This window comes from Rhinolophus hipposideros (genome assembly GCF_964194185.1).
Source record: "Rhinolophus hipposideros genome assembly, chromosome: 15".
Lineage (NCBI taxonomy): Eukaryota > Metazoa > Chordata > Mammalia > Chiroptera > Rhinolophidae > Rhinolophus > Rhinolophus hipposideros.
In genome coordinates, this window is record NC_138061.1 from 21,933,985 (window position 1) to 21,951,468 (window position 17,484).

At 36.4% G+C, this 17,484-nt stretch overlaps 1 protein-coding gene across 9 annotated transcripts in view; it reads left to right on the forward strand.

Moving 5' to 3' along the window:
* The window catches only part of NT5C2 (5'-nucleotidase, cytosolic II), a 119,432-nt gene that overhangs the window by 40,255 nt on the left and 61,693 nt on the right, over positions 1–17,484 (forward strand). For 2 of the 9 annotated variants that reach the window (XM_081074607.1, XM_081074608.1), the window contains exon 2: positions 14,899–15,018. In XM_081074607.1, coding sequence (XP_080930733.1) covers positions 14,918–15,018 — 101 coding nt within the window. In that variant the 5' untranslated portion in view covers positions 14,899–14,917. Of the gene's footprint in view, positions 1–431; positions 849–14,898; positions 15,019–17,484 lie in introns of those variants that run through there. The other 7 variants (XM_081074606.1, XM_081074609.1, XM_081074605.1 and 4 more) reach the window with 7 other exon arrangements.

Sequence of the window (17,484 nt, forward strand, 5' to 3'; positions counted from 1 at the left end):
ATTCAAAATGTATAAGGAACTCATATAACTTATCACCAAAGCCAAGCAATCCTATTAAAAAATGAGCAGAAGACCTGAACAGACAATTTCTCCAAAGAGGACGTACAGATGGCCAATAGACATATGAAAAGATGCTCAACTTTCCTCTACTATCTTATTTCATCCAGTCAACACCCTTTGATGTCGATACTTATTGTTATCTATCCCTGTATTATAGATGAGGGAAGTGGGTATAGGGAGGTCAGATAATCCACCCAATGTCAAACAATTTGTAAATGGTGGAACTGGGATTCCCACCCCTTCTGACACACTCCAAAGCCGATTCCTTTGGCCATCACTGGGATTCAAGCGTGAGGTTCCTTAGACTAGAAGATTCTGTGACTGGGAAAGAGGCTGTCCCCCCTCCCCACTAAGCGGAAGCCTGGAAGCGTGGGCAGGCGGAGTATGGGGGACGAGGTAGTCGTGCTGCAGAAGGGCCCGAGCAGAAGGCCAAGGGATATAGACCTAAAGGCCACGGAAGGGTTGTCAATGTGCGTCATCCCGTAGCTCGCCAACAACCGCTGTGTTGTTGTTTGAAGATTCCCCTGACCCTCGCGAGGAAGCGAGGCGCAGGCCCGCCTCGCTGCTTCCCTCGGGCTGCACAGCTAGGGAGCGTCGCGGCGGCCGTGTTCTGCGGCGAAGCCGGGGAACGGAACAGCGCGCCCGTCCCTGGCCAGGCGCGAACTGGGGGCGGTGCCGAGCGAGGAGGGCTCGCGTCTAGGCGGCTGCGGCAGTTGCGCGCTGGGGTTGCTGCCGTGCGGCGGGACTGGTGAGTGCGGCGGAACCGGGGACCGGAGGAGAGAGAACGGGTGAGCGAGAGGGAGCCAGGGAGGGAGAAGGGTGCGCAACCGAGAGCGCGACACGGGGCAGGGGCAGCGCCTGAAGCCCGCCCCGGCGCCGGCCGGGCCCCTGCGCCCTCGGGCCTCTCTCCGGCCGAGCGTCCGCCTGCGCGCCGCGGGACTACGCACCCGGGTCTCTGCACGCTCCCCAACCCCAGGTCGCCCTTGCCGCAGCGCATCCCCTTCCTCTGCGCCGCGGCGACGCGCCCGGCACCACGTCACGCTCGCGCCATTGTTTCCTCGCGGTCGGTGCGCTGGGACTCGCCTCGGCCTCGGAGCGCGGCCCTGGGCCTCCCGAGAGCCGGCCTCGCCGCGTTCTGCCCCACCCCCCACCCCACCTCGGGGAGACACCCCGTGGCTCAGTTCTGCCTGCTTTCCGGCCGGCGCCGGGGGCGCGCCCGTCCGCACCGAGGCCAGCCTCCCCGCCCCTCTTCCTGGGGCTCCCCAGCCCGTGCGCGTTCCCGGGCGACTCCGAGGGGCTCGCGGCCGCTGGGCCAGGGTGCACGGTTGACGGCGTTTTAGCCAGAAGCACGAGACGTTGCCACATTGGCAGCTCGCAAGCCAGTTTTGTCGTTTGCATCACTTCCTGGAAAGCTCACATCGAATTGCAAGCCGCCATACACACTTCACTTGTTATTTCTAAATGGCTCCCGAGTCAGGGGACCGCTGTTCAGTGGCGGTCGGTTCCTCTCCTGGAGACCCGGGAAGCCGGAGAGAACCGAGCGTGGGGTGCAGACCTGAGGCCTGAACCATTAGTTGTAAGCACGACTTGGTGGTGTGACTACCTACAGCAGGTTTCAGTGAAGAGCAAACGGTAGAGCTGCTGTCCGATTCATTGTTTTCCCCTGCTTTCGGCGTTAGGGCCCTTATGTTGGAGGGTTATACTGTAAAGCACAGTGCTCTGCAATGACGAGTCACCATTTTAGGGGTGTGTGTGTGTGTGTGTGCGCGCGTGTGTGCGTGCGCGCGCCTGTCCTGGTGCGGACAGGTTCTTCGCGAGGACTGTACACTCTTCATTGTATCTTTTAAGGCAGCCGATCCACACTCTGCTAACTGTAATGTGAAAGAGAGCGTATTGAAAGTGCCATTTACCGTGGCGACTGAATATTGTCGAGGTCTTTTAAATGTTTCTTGTGACATTTCAACAATGGTTAGAATTTATCCTGATAAAGACATCCAGGCCTGAAGAGGTTAATGAGTTCAGAAAGACACAGCTAGTTGGTAATTGAAATCAGAACTCCAGGTACTGGGCTGAGGGTAGCACACACAGACTTTATTTCTGAAATGCATTTCTATTGCTGTATAAGCCAGTACATTTCAGCGGTACAGGTTGCTGTGTTGCTCTCATTAATCCAGATTTTAGAATTTAGTAATCAATCTGAAAAGGGAGAGGGCTGAAGGAGACGTTCTGCAAAGTTTCGTTCAGTTGTGAAATTTGATTTCATTGTATGAAAATTTACAATCAGCTAAAAGATCCCCAAAATTTATAATTGTAGGAAAATTTGTCTAAACCATTCTTTTCTTACTGTATCTGCAAGCCTTACTGTAGTGACATCAGGCGTATTTGTCTAAAGAAAGCCAAGTTACATGGCAATGGTAAGGGGAGGGATGTTCACCTATCTGTTTCTAGACTATTTCTGCTGTTCTATGGGAAAAGAAAGGAGCACACAAAACGTTTTGTTTTTCTAAATGTCTTTTTGTTGCTTAACTCTCAAGCTTAATTCGATGACATACATAGTTAAAAAAAACCCCAACTTTATCATTATTTATGATTATGCTCTTTGTAGTCCTTAGCTAAACATAGTTTTTATGTAGTTAGACTTGCTGTGTTGATATTGTTATTAATTTTGCACTTACCCATATTTCTGGGGTGTCCATGTATCTGGAGAATGCATCTGCTTTTAATTTGTAGAGGTTCTGTAACATGCTTTTACGCCTAGTAGTCAACAGTGCATGGCATACAGGATCTCTGTAAATTTTTGTTGAATGAATGTAACAGTTTGAGCTGCTTAGACAACATCTATGAACACAAAATGTTAAATATCACAAGGCATATGTTAGGTAACGTGTGAATAGTAAAGGCAGGCAATACTTTGAGCCAGGAGACCACATCACATGTGTTTAAGGGCTTGGATTTTGGTGTCTGGGTTTGAGACCTGGCTTGCAACCCTGAAGAACTTAACCTTAGAGAGCTTCATTCAGTTTCTCTCAATGAAAAAGGGAAAAATAAACAAATTTCACAGGGCTGTATGGTTAAATGGGATAATTCCATTGAAGCAATACTGGCATACATTAAATACTCTATATATTTTAGCTATTACTATTTTTTGGTTCAGAGTAGAGAGATTACTATAGGTTGATGGGATCAGGAAAGATATACAGAAGTTGACACTTCAGAGTAAGGAGAAGATGCAAAAGTGGATATATTGAGGGTTTAATGGTAAAGGGTTTGGTGGAGCAATCATAGTATATAGCTGGAGAGAGAAATTCTGATCAACTATTTACAAGATATGCTACATGGATTTCTTGCAGGTAGAGCAGAATTAATGAAGTAAGACAACTTTTTCTATGAGTAGCTGGTGTTTGTTTTTTAGGTTCAGACCTGAAAAAGTTATTTGCTTTAAGGAAGTTGATAATTGCAAATTATTATGGAGTGCGAAGTTCCTTGTCATTTGACATAGTAAACCTTACATAACTTTTTACCCTTTGAAATTACTGTGTTCTTTATTGATTACCAAAGTTTGCAGTGGCTGGTTATTTATTTTTTTAATGGAAAACAAATAGAGCAGCAAACCAGTAAAAATAGCAAAATTGCCAGCAGAACAGCAAAACTACCCCCTTTTTAGCCAGAATATAGAATCAGGAGGATTAAATTGACTTGGAGAGTGTTGAACTATTTGTTCCTACTTTTTGTGTGTCTCTCTTAGTTGGGAGGCATTATCAAGAGTGTGAGATGAAAAAGTCTGCTATGTCAAGATCTGCTTGGAAAGAGAAGACTGAAAATCTGGTGAATAAAGTTTAATGACATATATACATATATATGTGTATATATACATATATACATATATGTATACATACATATATATGTTTGTTGTAGTATGTTTCCATTTCAAATATCCACTGGGTATATGTTTTTAAAAGCTTCTTGGTTCAGATTAATGAGGTTTCTTTATTGTTTACATTTATTTTAAAATATGAACTATTTCAAACATACAGAAAATAATGTAATGGTCATCTAATTATAGACCATCATATTTAGTTTGTGTGCCCCTCATTTTCTAATTGTGTGGTCTCTCTTTTCAATATATATTTTTTAAAGGGATAAAATTAGAGGTAGTTGAGGGCTGTATGAATCTTTGCCATCTTATTCCCCCTCTCTTGCCCTATCCTAGAAGTAAACACCATCATCAATCCGGCAATTATTATTCCCATAATATTTTTGTACATTTACTAATATGTATGTATCCATAAAAGTACATATATTCTTGTTTAATATACATGTGATTCTGCAACTTGATTTTTTGTTTAACATTGCTTTTGATATATATCCATGTTGGTAAATGTGTCTTTAGTTCATTCATTTTGATTGCTCTATACCATTCCATTATATGAATAAATCAGTTTGTTTATGGATATTTAGGTATTTCTGACTTTTTTTCTATTATTAGCAGTGCTTTAACGTTCTTGGAAGTGTCATCTTGTTTACCTGTGAGTGAGAATTCCATGCCTAGGGGAATTCTTAGGTGTAGGGTGTGAGGATCTTCAATTTTATTAGATAATGCCAAATTATTTTCCAAAATACTAAATACAAAATTCCCATTAGCAGGTTGAGAGTTCCCTTTTTGCCATATACTTACAAACACTGATACTGTCAGACTTTTAAATTTTAAATAAAATGAAATTTCATTTTAATTTGCTTTTCCCTGATTATAAGTGACGTTGGACTTCTTTACATCCATTTATTATAAAATTTCCTTTTCTGCAAATTGCTGTTTATATCCTTCATTCTTTTTTCTGATGGCTTATTGCTTTTTCGTCATTGGTTTGTAACTCTTTATATTTCATACTAATCCTTTCTCAGTTATGGTGTTGCAAATATCTTCTTACTGTATGTTTTTTCTTTTTGTTGTGTAGAACTTTTACGTTTTTATCTGAAAAATTTTAACCCTACAGAAAGCTGCAATAATAGTTAAGTGAATATAGTTACACCTTTCACCGGTTAATATTTGTCATTTTTTTCTTTGAACCATTTAAAAGTAAGTTGCAGACATCATGACACTTCACCCCTCAATATCTACTTGAATATCCTAAGAACAAGGATGTCCTTCAAAATTACAGTCATCACATTTAAAATGGATGTAGCATTATTATCTAATATCCAGTACATGTTTAAAATTTTAACCAGTAATGGCCGTCATAGCTATTCTTCAGCCCCACCCCTGGTCCAGGATCTACTAAAAGATCATGAAAAATGCATTTAGTTGCCACATCCCTTTAATTACTTTCAATACACAACAAGTCCCCAGCTTTTTGTTAGTTTGCATAAAACTGATGTATTTGAAGAATCACGGCCACTTTTGTAGAATGCCCCTCAATTTGGATTTGTCTAATCATTATTTCCTTGAGTTTAGATTCAGATTAAATGTCTCGGCAGGAATAAGCTTTAGACTTTAATACAGTCAACTTTGTCCACCTTTTCCTTTGTGGTTTGTGTTGTCTTTTATCCAAGAAAGCCTTCCTTACCTTGATGTCATAAGGCTATTCATCTGTATTTTCTAAAAGTTACATGATTTTGCTTTTCATGTTTAGGTTTATAAATGGTGTTATTGTATCTGCTTAGTTTACCTTTAATATGATGTTCAGTTAGCATTTGTGTTAACATTTTTTCCTATCGTGTTTGTCAGAAAAATTACTCTCCGTAAATTTATAAGAACAGGACATCTCATCTTTTTATTATGCTCTAAATTTGGACCAGAACATTATAAAAAGTGAAAATTTAGAATTACCCATTATAGTCTAAATGTTTTACACTACAGATTTCCATTATTCTACAGTATTTTGTCTAAAGTAATTTGACTCTAAAGTTGAGTACTACATGGATTTTACTAGTTATCCTTGAAAAATATTTGGCAATCTTTTTTTTAACTAGTCATGTTGAAATCTAGTTAGGCATTTGTGTATCTCTAGTTTATGTTTTAGAGCTCCTAAGTAAACCAGCTAAAAGTGTACAGGTTGAAACAGCTCTCTCACATCCTGTATCAAAGTGCTAAGAATTTAAAGACATATCTGTAAGAATTTAATTGGTATCATGCTATAAGTAAATAAATAAATAAATAAATACCAAGATGTAACTTGGAGAGTACATATTAAAACCTTTCACAAATCTGAAGTCAGTAAATGTCATATTTTTAGCCTTGAATTATTTACTTTTGCAGTAGGTTTGATAATTTTATGTGGAACTAAGGAAACTTTAGGAAAAAAGAAACAAACCTATAGATGATAGTAGATTAGATTTAGAATACTTAGATTGACATGAAAAAATGTGTAAAGTTGTATAGCCCTTGGCACTAATGGGTACTCTGAAGTTTTGATTCTGAAAGTAGAAATGTATTACGATGTTCCTCCAAACATACAGTACTGCATTGTGCAGAGGCCACAGCTATCAAACACCATGGGTTCTAGCATTATGAATAATAATTTATTAAGGAGTATGTGCTAGCCACTTTTCTTAGCATCTTGTACATATTAATGCACTGAAGCTGACCATTTTGGAATGGAAGAAACGAAAGTGATTGTATAATTAGTTCAGTTACAGAAGTCATGAGTGCTGGAGCTAAACTGTGAACCCATATAGTGTGGCTCCAGAATCTGCACACTTCACCATAAGTATAATTCTATAACTTTGGTCAAATTATTTAACTTCCCTGTGTTGTTTTCTTCTTTGTATAATGAATATAATGGTATGTAATTCATACTGCTGTTGTGAGAAGTCAATTGAATAAAATATGTGTGGTGCTTAGAATAACACATGAAAAAAAGTAACCACTCAATAAATGTTAGCTATTATGTTAGCCCTATGAAGGCATTGAACTCATGCATATCTCTGAATTTTTACCCCCAAAAATGGACTAAGCCATAAATGTGAATTTATATTACAAAATGGTAGAACTACTGTGATTATTTCTACCTTTCTGATTTTTTCTCTTTTTATTTTGTAAGAGGAAAGGTAACAGCTAAAACAAAGTTGAATGGTGGTGAGCAGGAGCTCATTGGTAAGAGAATGAGTTCTTTGTGAAATAAAGCAGACTTTTTTGCCTGCTTTTTAAAAGGATATTCAAGAATCATTACTAAAGGCTTAAAGTATGGGTATATATTGGTTGAACGTAAAAACTGTTTGGCTGTTAACCGTTATGCTGTTGAAAGGCCTTAGCTATAGCAATATTTTGAAGAAATAGACAGCATATTACATATCCTCAAGCCCAATTTTTTAAAATGTTTTCTTTACATAATCTCTTATTCCTTTGTGTCAATAACCATGTTACTGAAAGTCTGGTATTACTCAAAACAGTCAGTTAGAAGCAACCTTAATATGCTGATGTAGAACAAAAAAGTAGCATTTTGTGTGGTATGGCAGAGGTAATGGAATTCTAGGAGTAGAAGCAGTAGAACATTCAGAACAAAGTTCAGGTCTTTTTTATATATTTTTGAAACATTAGGAATGTAGAAATAAATTTATATTTTCCAGTTATAGTTTCAGACTAGAGATTGGAGCATGCTCTTGCTTAAAGAAGAAAAACAAATCGTCATGGCAACAGGTACTGCATTTCTCACTTGACAAGATTGCTTCTCAGTTTTGTTATTTTCCGTCAGTGAACAAGGAACCTTTTGTTCTAAGGCCCTATGTTGAAAGTTAGCAAAATGTTACATTAATCAAGCCAAGAATCTTATGCATTTCTGAACCAAGAGTAAGATTTCACAAAGTTTCATTTAGAGCATTGAAAAACACTTGTGCAATATTGTTGCATTTTCAAGTTTATACAGAATTAGCTTCTGAAAAGGCATAGAGCTCAAGCATAGACATTTATTTCTGCCTGTATGTATCAAGACTGTTGTTCAGAGAGCTGGGGATATAGAAGCAAACAAAATAAGTTTCACTCTCATTGCGCTTACATTTTAGAGAAAGGGACTGACTGTAAGCAAAACTGTCAGATGTGTCTGGAAGTGTTAAGTGTGTAAAAAAGAAAAATACAGCAGGATAAGAGGATAGCAAATGATGTGTGTGGGTAGGTAAATGCGATTTTATTAGTTGGAATTTGTTAGGAATGTATGGTACTACTTGGTACAAATGATGTGAAAAACTCTGAATAAGAATAGTGAAATGAAAAATGTATAAAAACTTCATCACGAACTGTTTAAAAGTATTTAAAACGATTATACTTGCTCATATGTCAAGAATTAGGGTTATCAAAGCTTATGTATAAAATGTGCCTACTTCGTGTGTACCAGGCATATGGTTGGAGGATATAGCCTTAACTTTTTCCATAAAGTAAACTAGTTTAATATGTGTAATATCCTATTAAAGTTGCATTTATGAAGGCTACAGTAAATTTCAGGTTGGTGAGAAAATTTGAAGAAACCATTCAAAATTATTTTCATTTAAGTTGCAGAGCAGTGTTCATGTTCTTAGAATTTCTGATTATAAAACTTACAAATTCCAAGCTTTGTATTTCAAACACAAAATACATTCCAATGAAGTTTAGTAAAACATTGAGTGTTCATATTTACTTAATGTTACCATTACCTTATTATCTATATTGACACACTTATTCCATTGAAAAATGAATATTTGATTTAAACTTCCATGTGTATTAAACACTTGCCTGATAGACCTGTGCTACATATTATGTTAAGTGCTCCTCACTTCTTTCCAAGTGAATTACTGACATGACCTGAAACCTATTTTAAATGGCTTTGCTAACCATGCTGCAGATTGTTAAACTAACCAGGCTGCAGATTGCTAACAAGGCTTACCCCACCGCTTGAGTTGCTCTGTCCTGTTTACAGCAGTTGCCTGGAAATGTTGAGACAGCTGGTTTCCCGTTTTTTATGGAAGGGTGATGTTAGTGGTGAAAGGAACTATGTATGTTTTGCCTATGAAGTGTTTTTAAAGTGGGAGACTACAGTATTCTAAATGCTTGAGAGTTCATTTCAGTTCTTACTCTTCAGGTACAACTACTCTGCAGGCTGTATATTTTATACTGAAATAAAAAATTATCTAACTGGGGCCGACTCAGTGGCTCAGGCAGTTGGAGCTCGGTGCTCCTAACTCCGAAGGCTGCTGGTTCGATTCCCACCTGGGTCAGTGGGCTCTCAACCACAAGGTTGCCGGTTCAACTCCTCGAGTGCCACAAGGGTAGGTGGGCTCTGCCCCCTGCAACTAAGATTGAACACGGCACCTTGCGCTGAGCTTCCTCTGGGATGACTGTTGGTTGGAGCGCATCCTCTCAACCACAAGGTTGCTGGTTTGATCCGCAAGGGATGGTGGGCTGCGCCCCCTGCAACTATCAACGGCAACTGGACCTGGAGCTGAGCTGCGCCCTCCACAACTAAGACTGAAAGGACAACAACTTGACTTGAAAAAAGTCCTGGAAGTACACGCTGTTCCCCAATGAAGTTCTGTTACCCCTTCCCCAATAAAATCTTTAAAAAAAATTATCTAACTGTACCACTTTGTTTGAAAGGAATTAAATTTTAGCTTTTTCTTCAGTATTAGTTGCTGCTATACCTTACTGAAAAAATTACTCTTCAGCTTGACACTGTAAACAGGTGACAAATGAAATGTTTACCTATTTATTGGAGCTCTTTTTTTTTTGGCCAGATTTTAATCATGTTTAATTTTATTGTCACTATTGAAATATAGTTAAGCATTGGATAGACTGATTCTGGATAGAGTTCAAAAGTCTGTCATAGTAACGTTAAGATATTAGGTAAGCTTATAGGAAAACTGTCACACAGAAGTTGTTTGAAGATAATGATTTAAGCACATCGCACCCTTTTACCTTCACGTAACTGTATAGACTTCATGGCAGATTTTATCCCATAGTAGTGATAATATGGTTATTTAATTATTTGTGTTTACATTTTTAGTTGAATAAAGATTTGTGTGATCTTTGATGAGACTCTTAAGTTGAATTTTTAAAATGAGTTTTGTTTAGTCCATTAGCGATCCAGAAAAGTGCTTTGAATTTTTCCTGTAAATAATTTGAAGTAATAAAAGTATAAAAAATGTTGGGGGAAATCTTTTCTTAGTGTATCTAATTTGTTAGGAAAGAAGGAAAAAAAGCTGGACTTTTAAAAAAGTTTTATTGAAGTATAAATACATGCAACAATCTGCACATATTTTGACGTGTATACTGGGGGTGCCAAAAAAATGTATACACATTTTAAGAAAGGAAAAAATATTAAAATTGTAATAGTCAATATATACTGGTAACAAAAGACGAACACAATCACGTGTGTACATTTTTTGGCACCCTCTGTATTTTGGGGCTCTGTTGGGGGCACGTGTGTTTATAATTGCTGTCTTGTTGGCAGATTGACCCTTTTGTCAATATATAATGCATTCCTTAGTTTCTTGTAACAGTTTTTGATTTAAAAGTCAATTTGTATTTGATGTACAGCCATTTCACTTATATTTGGTCATTATTTGCATAGAATTTTTTTTACAATTTCAGTTTCAGTTTGTGTCTTTGAATCTAAAGTGAGTCTCTTGTAGACAGTGTATTGTTGGAATATCTTTTTAATCCTTTTTGTCAACCTCTGCCTTCTGATGGGAGAGTTTAAACCATTTACATTTAAAGTAATTACTGATAAGGAAGGAGTTATTTTTGCCATTTTGTATTTGCTTTCTATATGCCATTTTTTTTGATCCCTCATTTCCTCTATTACTGCTACCTTTTGTGTTTAGTTGATGTTTTTGGTGAACTGTAAGAATCTTATAATACTATACTTCTATTTTGTCCCTACTCACTTTTGGGCTATTGTTGTCATACATTTTACTTCTACATACATTATAAATCTCACAATACGTGGTTATTTTGTTTCAAACAGTTATCTTTTTAAAAGATTTAATAGTAGGAAAAATACTTTGTGTTTATCCATTCCTTTGTATAGATTGATTTCCATCTGGTATTATTTTCCTCTTGCTCGAATAACTTCCTTTAAAATTTCTTTTAGTCTACTGGTGATGAAGTCTCAGTTTTTGTATGTCTGAAAAAGTACTTTATATTTATTCCTGAAAAGTATTTTTGCCAGGTAAATAATTCTATATTGACACTTGTTTTCTTTTAGTATTTTAAAGATGTTTTTCCACTTTCCTCTAGCTTCACTGCTTCAGATGAGAAATCTGTTTTTTTCTCTATGTTATATATCTTTTCTAGCCTTTTTTAGTTGGAAATTCATATTTTATTTAATTTTTCTCGAGTATTTGACTACTTCTTTAGTAAGAATTTTCCTTACCCTGTGATTTTTTAATAAATTTATTGGAATAACATTTGTTAATAACATATAAATTTCAGGTATACAGCTTTACAATATAACATCTGTACACTCCATTGTGTGTCTACCTGCTTGTTAATATTTTCTCTTTATCACTCTTTTTAAGGAATTTGATTTTGATGTGCCTTGGTATAATTTTCTCGTTTCTTGTGCTTGGGGTTTGCTTAGTTTTCTTGGATTTGTGGATTTATCATTTTCATTAAATTTGAAAATTTCACCCACTGTTTCTTTAAAGTTTTTTCTGTCTTCTCTTTCTTTTTTCCTTTATGATTTCCAATGACATGTATATTAAGCTGCTTGAAACCATTGCACAGCTCACTGGTGCTATGTTAATGTTTTTTTAGTCTTTTTAAAATTTTAGTTTGGTTAGCTTCTATTGTTGTCTTCAGGTTCACTAATCTTTAATCAGCCGTTGATCCCATCCAGTGTATTTTTCTTGTCAGATGTTGTGGTTATCATTTTTAGATGTTTGATTTGAGTCTTTTTTTTTTAATCTTTCATGCTTGTACTTAACATTTTCAGTTCTGTAGTTTTGGGGACACATGAAATATATTCAATTATAAATTGTGTATTAAGTGATGTATATTATTGAATTACATATTATATATTGAATTTTATTCAATTACAATAACATGCTTGAGTGTTAATTCTATCATCTGTGACATTTATGGGTTTATTTCTCATTATGGATCATATTTTCTGTTTTTTTGGATGCTGCTAATTTTTGATTGGATGCCAAACATAATTTTTACCTTCTTGGATGCTGGATATTTTTGTATTCCTATGAATATTCTTGAGCTTTGTTTTTTGACACGGTTAAATTACTTGGAAGCAGTTTGATCCTTTCAGGTTTTGCTTTTAAGCTTTGGTAGGCAGGACTAGAGCAGTTTTTAGTTTAGATAATATTGCCCTACTCAAAACCAGTCACAAAACCCTCCCAAGTGTTTCACCTAATACTATGTAAATATTGAGGTTTTCCATTCTGGCTGTTTTGGGCAGGAACTGTTCCCAGCCTGTGTGAGCTTCAGGGATTGTTCCTTTATACCTTTCGGCCTGTTCTTTTTCAGGCCTCAGGTGGTTTCCTCATCCATATGTGTGCTAATAGTATGTGAATAAGATTAGAGAGTTCACCCTGTGCAGATCTCCGTAATTTTTAAAAGTAAAAAGAGGTAGACTTTTGTGAATACTGTTTGAGATTTTGAAAAATTTGAATGTGCCTAAGAATGTGTAACAATAAATAAACGAATTTTATTTCCTATGCTTTATTGTATGTACTATAATTGCAGTAGAACTCAAGTTGAAGTCCTTTAATAGCATTCTGATATGTCCTAATTCATCATAGAATACAGATTTCATTTCTGAGTTTTATTTAAATTTATGTAAGATATAGTCCTGGTCCTTACCTCCACCAAAAAAAGAAAAGAAAAAGATCATTGAAGTTCCGTTGTAATTCTCTATTTTTAAATTTTCTCTTTTTGTCCACAAAATAATTTTGATTTGCTATATGAATTTTTAAAAAATAAAACCCTCATAGTATATCTAAATTGTAATAGTTCAGCAAATAACTTCTCTCAAGTTAATTTTATACTTTAATAAGATTTTAACTAGACTCTTTTGTAAGTACCAGTGCTTTTATTCTATAAAGTATTTGGAAATCTTGATTACTTAAAAATTATTGCAGACCTAAGTATTAGGTTGGTGCAAAAGTAATTGTGATTTAAAAGGTTAAAAACAGTTGCAAAAACCACAGTTACTTTTGCACCAACCTAATATATATCCAAAAGAATTGGAAACTGGTACATTGTACGTACAGGTTCATAGCAGCACTATTTATAATAGGCAAAAGGTGGAAATAATCTTAATGTCCATCAGCAGATGAATGGATAACAAATTGTGGTATATACATACAGAGGAATAGTTATTATCCAGGCATTAAAAGAAATGAAGTATGTGAGGCATAGTACAACATAGATGGAACCTGAAAATATGCTAAGTGAAAGAAGCCAAATGCAAAAGGTTATGTATTGTGTGATTCTGTTTACATTAAATTTCCAGAATAGATAAATCCATAGAGGCAGAGAAGCTAGATTGGTGGTTGCCAGGGGCTGGGGATTGGGGATAATGGGGAGAACTTAATGGGTAAAGGGTTTTACTTTGTAGTGATGGAAATATTTTGAAACTAATAGAGGTGGTGGTTACATAACATTATGAATGTACTAAATGCCACTGACTTATGCACTTTAAAATGATTAATTTTTGTATGTGAATTTCGCCTCCGTAAATTATTTAAAAGCTGCAAAGATGATTTATTTAAAAATTGATTTAATGTCAAATGATGTTAACATTTTTTTTTTTTAATTTTATTGGGGAATATTGGGGAACAGTGTGTTTCTCCAGGGCCCATCAGCTCCAAGTCGTTGTCCCTCAATCTAGTTGTGGAGGGCGCAGCTCAGCTCCAAGTCCAGTCGCTGTTTTCAATCTTTAGTTGCACCATCCCATGTGGGAATTGAACCCGCACCCTTGTTGTTGAGAGCTCACGATCTCACCAACTGAGCCATCCAGCCACCCCTCTGGCAGCTCAGTGGCAGCTCGTTGTCTTCAATCTAGTTGTGGAGGGCGCAGCTCACTGGCCCATGTGGGAATCGAACCAGCAACCCTGTTGTTCAGAGCTCGCGCTCTAACCAACTGAGCCACCCAGCCGACCCTTAACATTTTCAAAATTAGAAGTAAGTTAGGTTGCAGATGTTTTCACATTGGTATTTTAATAAAATGTTAAATTTCTTAACTCTAAAAGGATATTTTTAACCCTTATTTAAAACTATTTACAGATGAAAACCTCAAAAATAGAAGTGAAACCTAGAACAATGCCTGGTGTTCAGGTACTCCAGGTAGACACTTAGCAGCTCGGCTCCTTTTCGATGTTTACTGTAATGAGATGAAGAGTTTTAGTTTATTCTAATCCATAGTCTTTTATACCAGCTGAAAGGCTGAAAGATAATATTTTATATAAAAATATAAAAGCATTATATATAGAAAGCAAACATTACTTACTTTTGTACCACTGTTGATTGAGGTTAGTATGTTGATCAGAATTTAAAAACGGTTTACTTTACACATTTTAAAACGTTAACTGAAAATTATGTATTTCCATAAATCTGTGGTCTCAGTTTCTTTTCTAGAACCAGGATTAAAGTTATTATTGGCAGTTATGTTTAATTATTTGGAAGAGATACACATGATCTTTCTGGGTAGAAGTTGTCATATGAAATTATTTTCCTCAAGTCACATAGTTTAGAAGTGTCAGTATATCTTCCATAAATTTATCATATTCAATATATTTAAATAGATAATTATATCAGGCAATTGGCAAGCTAGAGTCTTTCTAATTTTTAAAAACATCAGATATCAGCATACAGATACCAGTATTAAGCTGCTAAATTACAGTACTGATTTTCTTTTCTAGAATTCAACGTACAATTAAAATGACAACCTCCTGGAGTGATCGGTTACAAAATGCAGCAGATATGCCTGCTAACATGGATAAGCATGCTCTGAAAAAGTATCGGCGAGAAGCCTATCATCGGTGAGTATTTTGTCTATTTAATCTTCAAAACAGCTCTGTAAAGTGAGTACGTATCATCTTCATTTTACAGATGATGAAATTAATGTACAGAGAAGTTAGGACAAATTCCCTAGATGATATAGTTAGTTTACAGTTCAAACTCAGTCCAAAGTCCAGACTTTTAACCACGCGTACATTATACTGCTGTTGAATTTTATTTAAAATTTCTCACTGCTGCTTATTAATAAAAGCCCTTAAGAGTAGAAAGGTTTCAGCTGCTGCAAAATTGCACCTTAATAAGAATGAAATTCTCTATTGACATTTACCACAAACTGATTATAATCTTGAAATAGATTTTTAAAATTGCATCTACTTGCTACTGTGTGTTAGATTGAATGTGAGTTACTCTGGGTGTTAGCAACATTTTCTTATATTGATACAAGACTTCAAAATTTTCTTTAAATCATTTTTCTTTATTAAACATTCAAAATGTATTTTCAGTTTATTTGCCACTTTTAATAGATTCAATTAAATGGCTGCTTCTACCTAAATCTTAAGTAGCTAAGATACTTAGAAGTAGGTACTGCATTTAGGAATCATTTGTTTTTAGACAGAAGTTAGAAGTTTATACTTTCTGTGAATTTATAGGATAAAGAGATCTGGGTCCTACTAGAACTATCTCTGCCTCCCATTCTAAGGAAAGTCAGGAATAAATAGAAGTGGTGGTGTGTTGGTAGTGCTGAAATGTTGCATGGGAACTCCAGGACGTTTACAACTCATAATTATTCATTTGTTGTGGGACTAGAGGAAAGAGGAAATGTTACTTTTTTATTTATTTAAGATTTTATTGAGGAAAGGGAACAGGACTTTTTTCCACGTCAAGTTGTTGATCTTTCAGTCTTAGTTGTAGAGGGCCCAGCTCAGCTCCAGGTCCAGTTGCCGTTACTAGTTGCAGGGGGCGCAGCCCACCATCCCCTGCAGGAGTCGAACAGGCAACTTTGTGGTTGGGAGACGCTTCAACCAACTGAGCCATCAGGGAGCTCAGCGGCAGCTCAGCCGCAGCTCAGCCGCAGCTCAGCCGCAGCTCAGCTCAAGGTGCCGTGTTCAATCTTAGTTAAAGGGGCGCTGCCCACCATCCCTTGCGGTACTTGAGGAATTGAACTGACAACCTTGTGGTTGAGAGCCCACTGGCCCATGTGGGAATTGAACCTGAAGCCTTCGGAGTTAGGAGCATGGAGCTCTAACTGCCTGAGCCACCTGGCTGGCCCGGAAATGTCACTTAAAAAATTTAAAAAATATTTCTGGAAAAATGTCTAAACTTGTTTATACAGATAAGTTAAAATAATTCTGACAAAAAAACAATTCTGATTCCATTCTTCTCTGTATAGAAAGCTAGGTCAGAATTAGGTAACATTTTGGTATTTTAGAAGAGTTAATATTTTGAAGAAAATAGTTACTTGATATTGAATGTTTTAAAATTTAACTATTGTATCAATAGTTGGTTTTTAAAGTAGTCTGGTGACATTTGTCTGATGGTAGATCACTCACTAGCTTTTTAAAAATTTACTACAATATTTATTAATGTTAACATTATGAAAAAAATGTAATATAGGGACAAACATTGTAAGTACTACTTGTGCTAAATAATAATCTCTTGAAAGCTTGTATCGAGATAGTTCAAGATGAAAAATTAAAAACCAACTTTCAAAAGCAAAAATCTTTATATTCAAATTAACTCACTATATATAAAAACTTTCATCACTTTTTATGATAATCTCTCTGCTAACCTGTGTCACATTCTTAGAAGGATGCAAATAGTGAACTCTGAACCTCCCAAAATGTGCTAACTTTTGTACTCTGAGAGTTTAAAACATGGGTACTGCCCTTTCCAAATTCCAAATCTTCAATTCTGCGTTTTCTTTTTGCTTGTTATATTCATTGGAAATGTTCATAACTCCTATATTCTTAATTTGGTTTGGTCAAAGGGGTTTTATGTTTTCTTAGCATCCAAAACAATTTCAAGTATTTGTTGAATGGGCTGAACAACAGCTTCATGCAGTGGAAACCATCCTTTTTCATCAGCTTAATCCAATGCATATTTATATTTCATATACTCTGGAAGCTCAAGAATGTGACCTAGATTAAACATGTGGGCTTACAACATACATCTCTTGGCAAGGTAGAAGCCCCAGTCCATCCCACTGTGGGGCAATGTAAAACAAAGCAATATACCCATTTACTTTGTTTTATAGCCGCCAGTTTTCTGTTTTGATCGCTTAGTGGCGCAAATCTATCAGGGAAAGTAAAATAAGATATATTTATAGTAGTGCTATGCTTCAAGGTGCCAAACAATTTAATATATATTGAGTTTTCTACATAATTTTAATAATCAAGGTCTACAGGAAATGCATGCAACTGATTTTATCTACTTAAAAAATGTAAAAATCTAAGAGTCAGATACATATATTTATGATACATTGGACATAG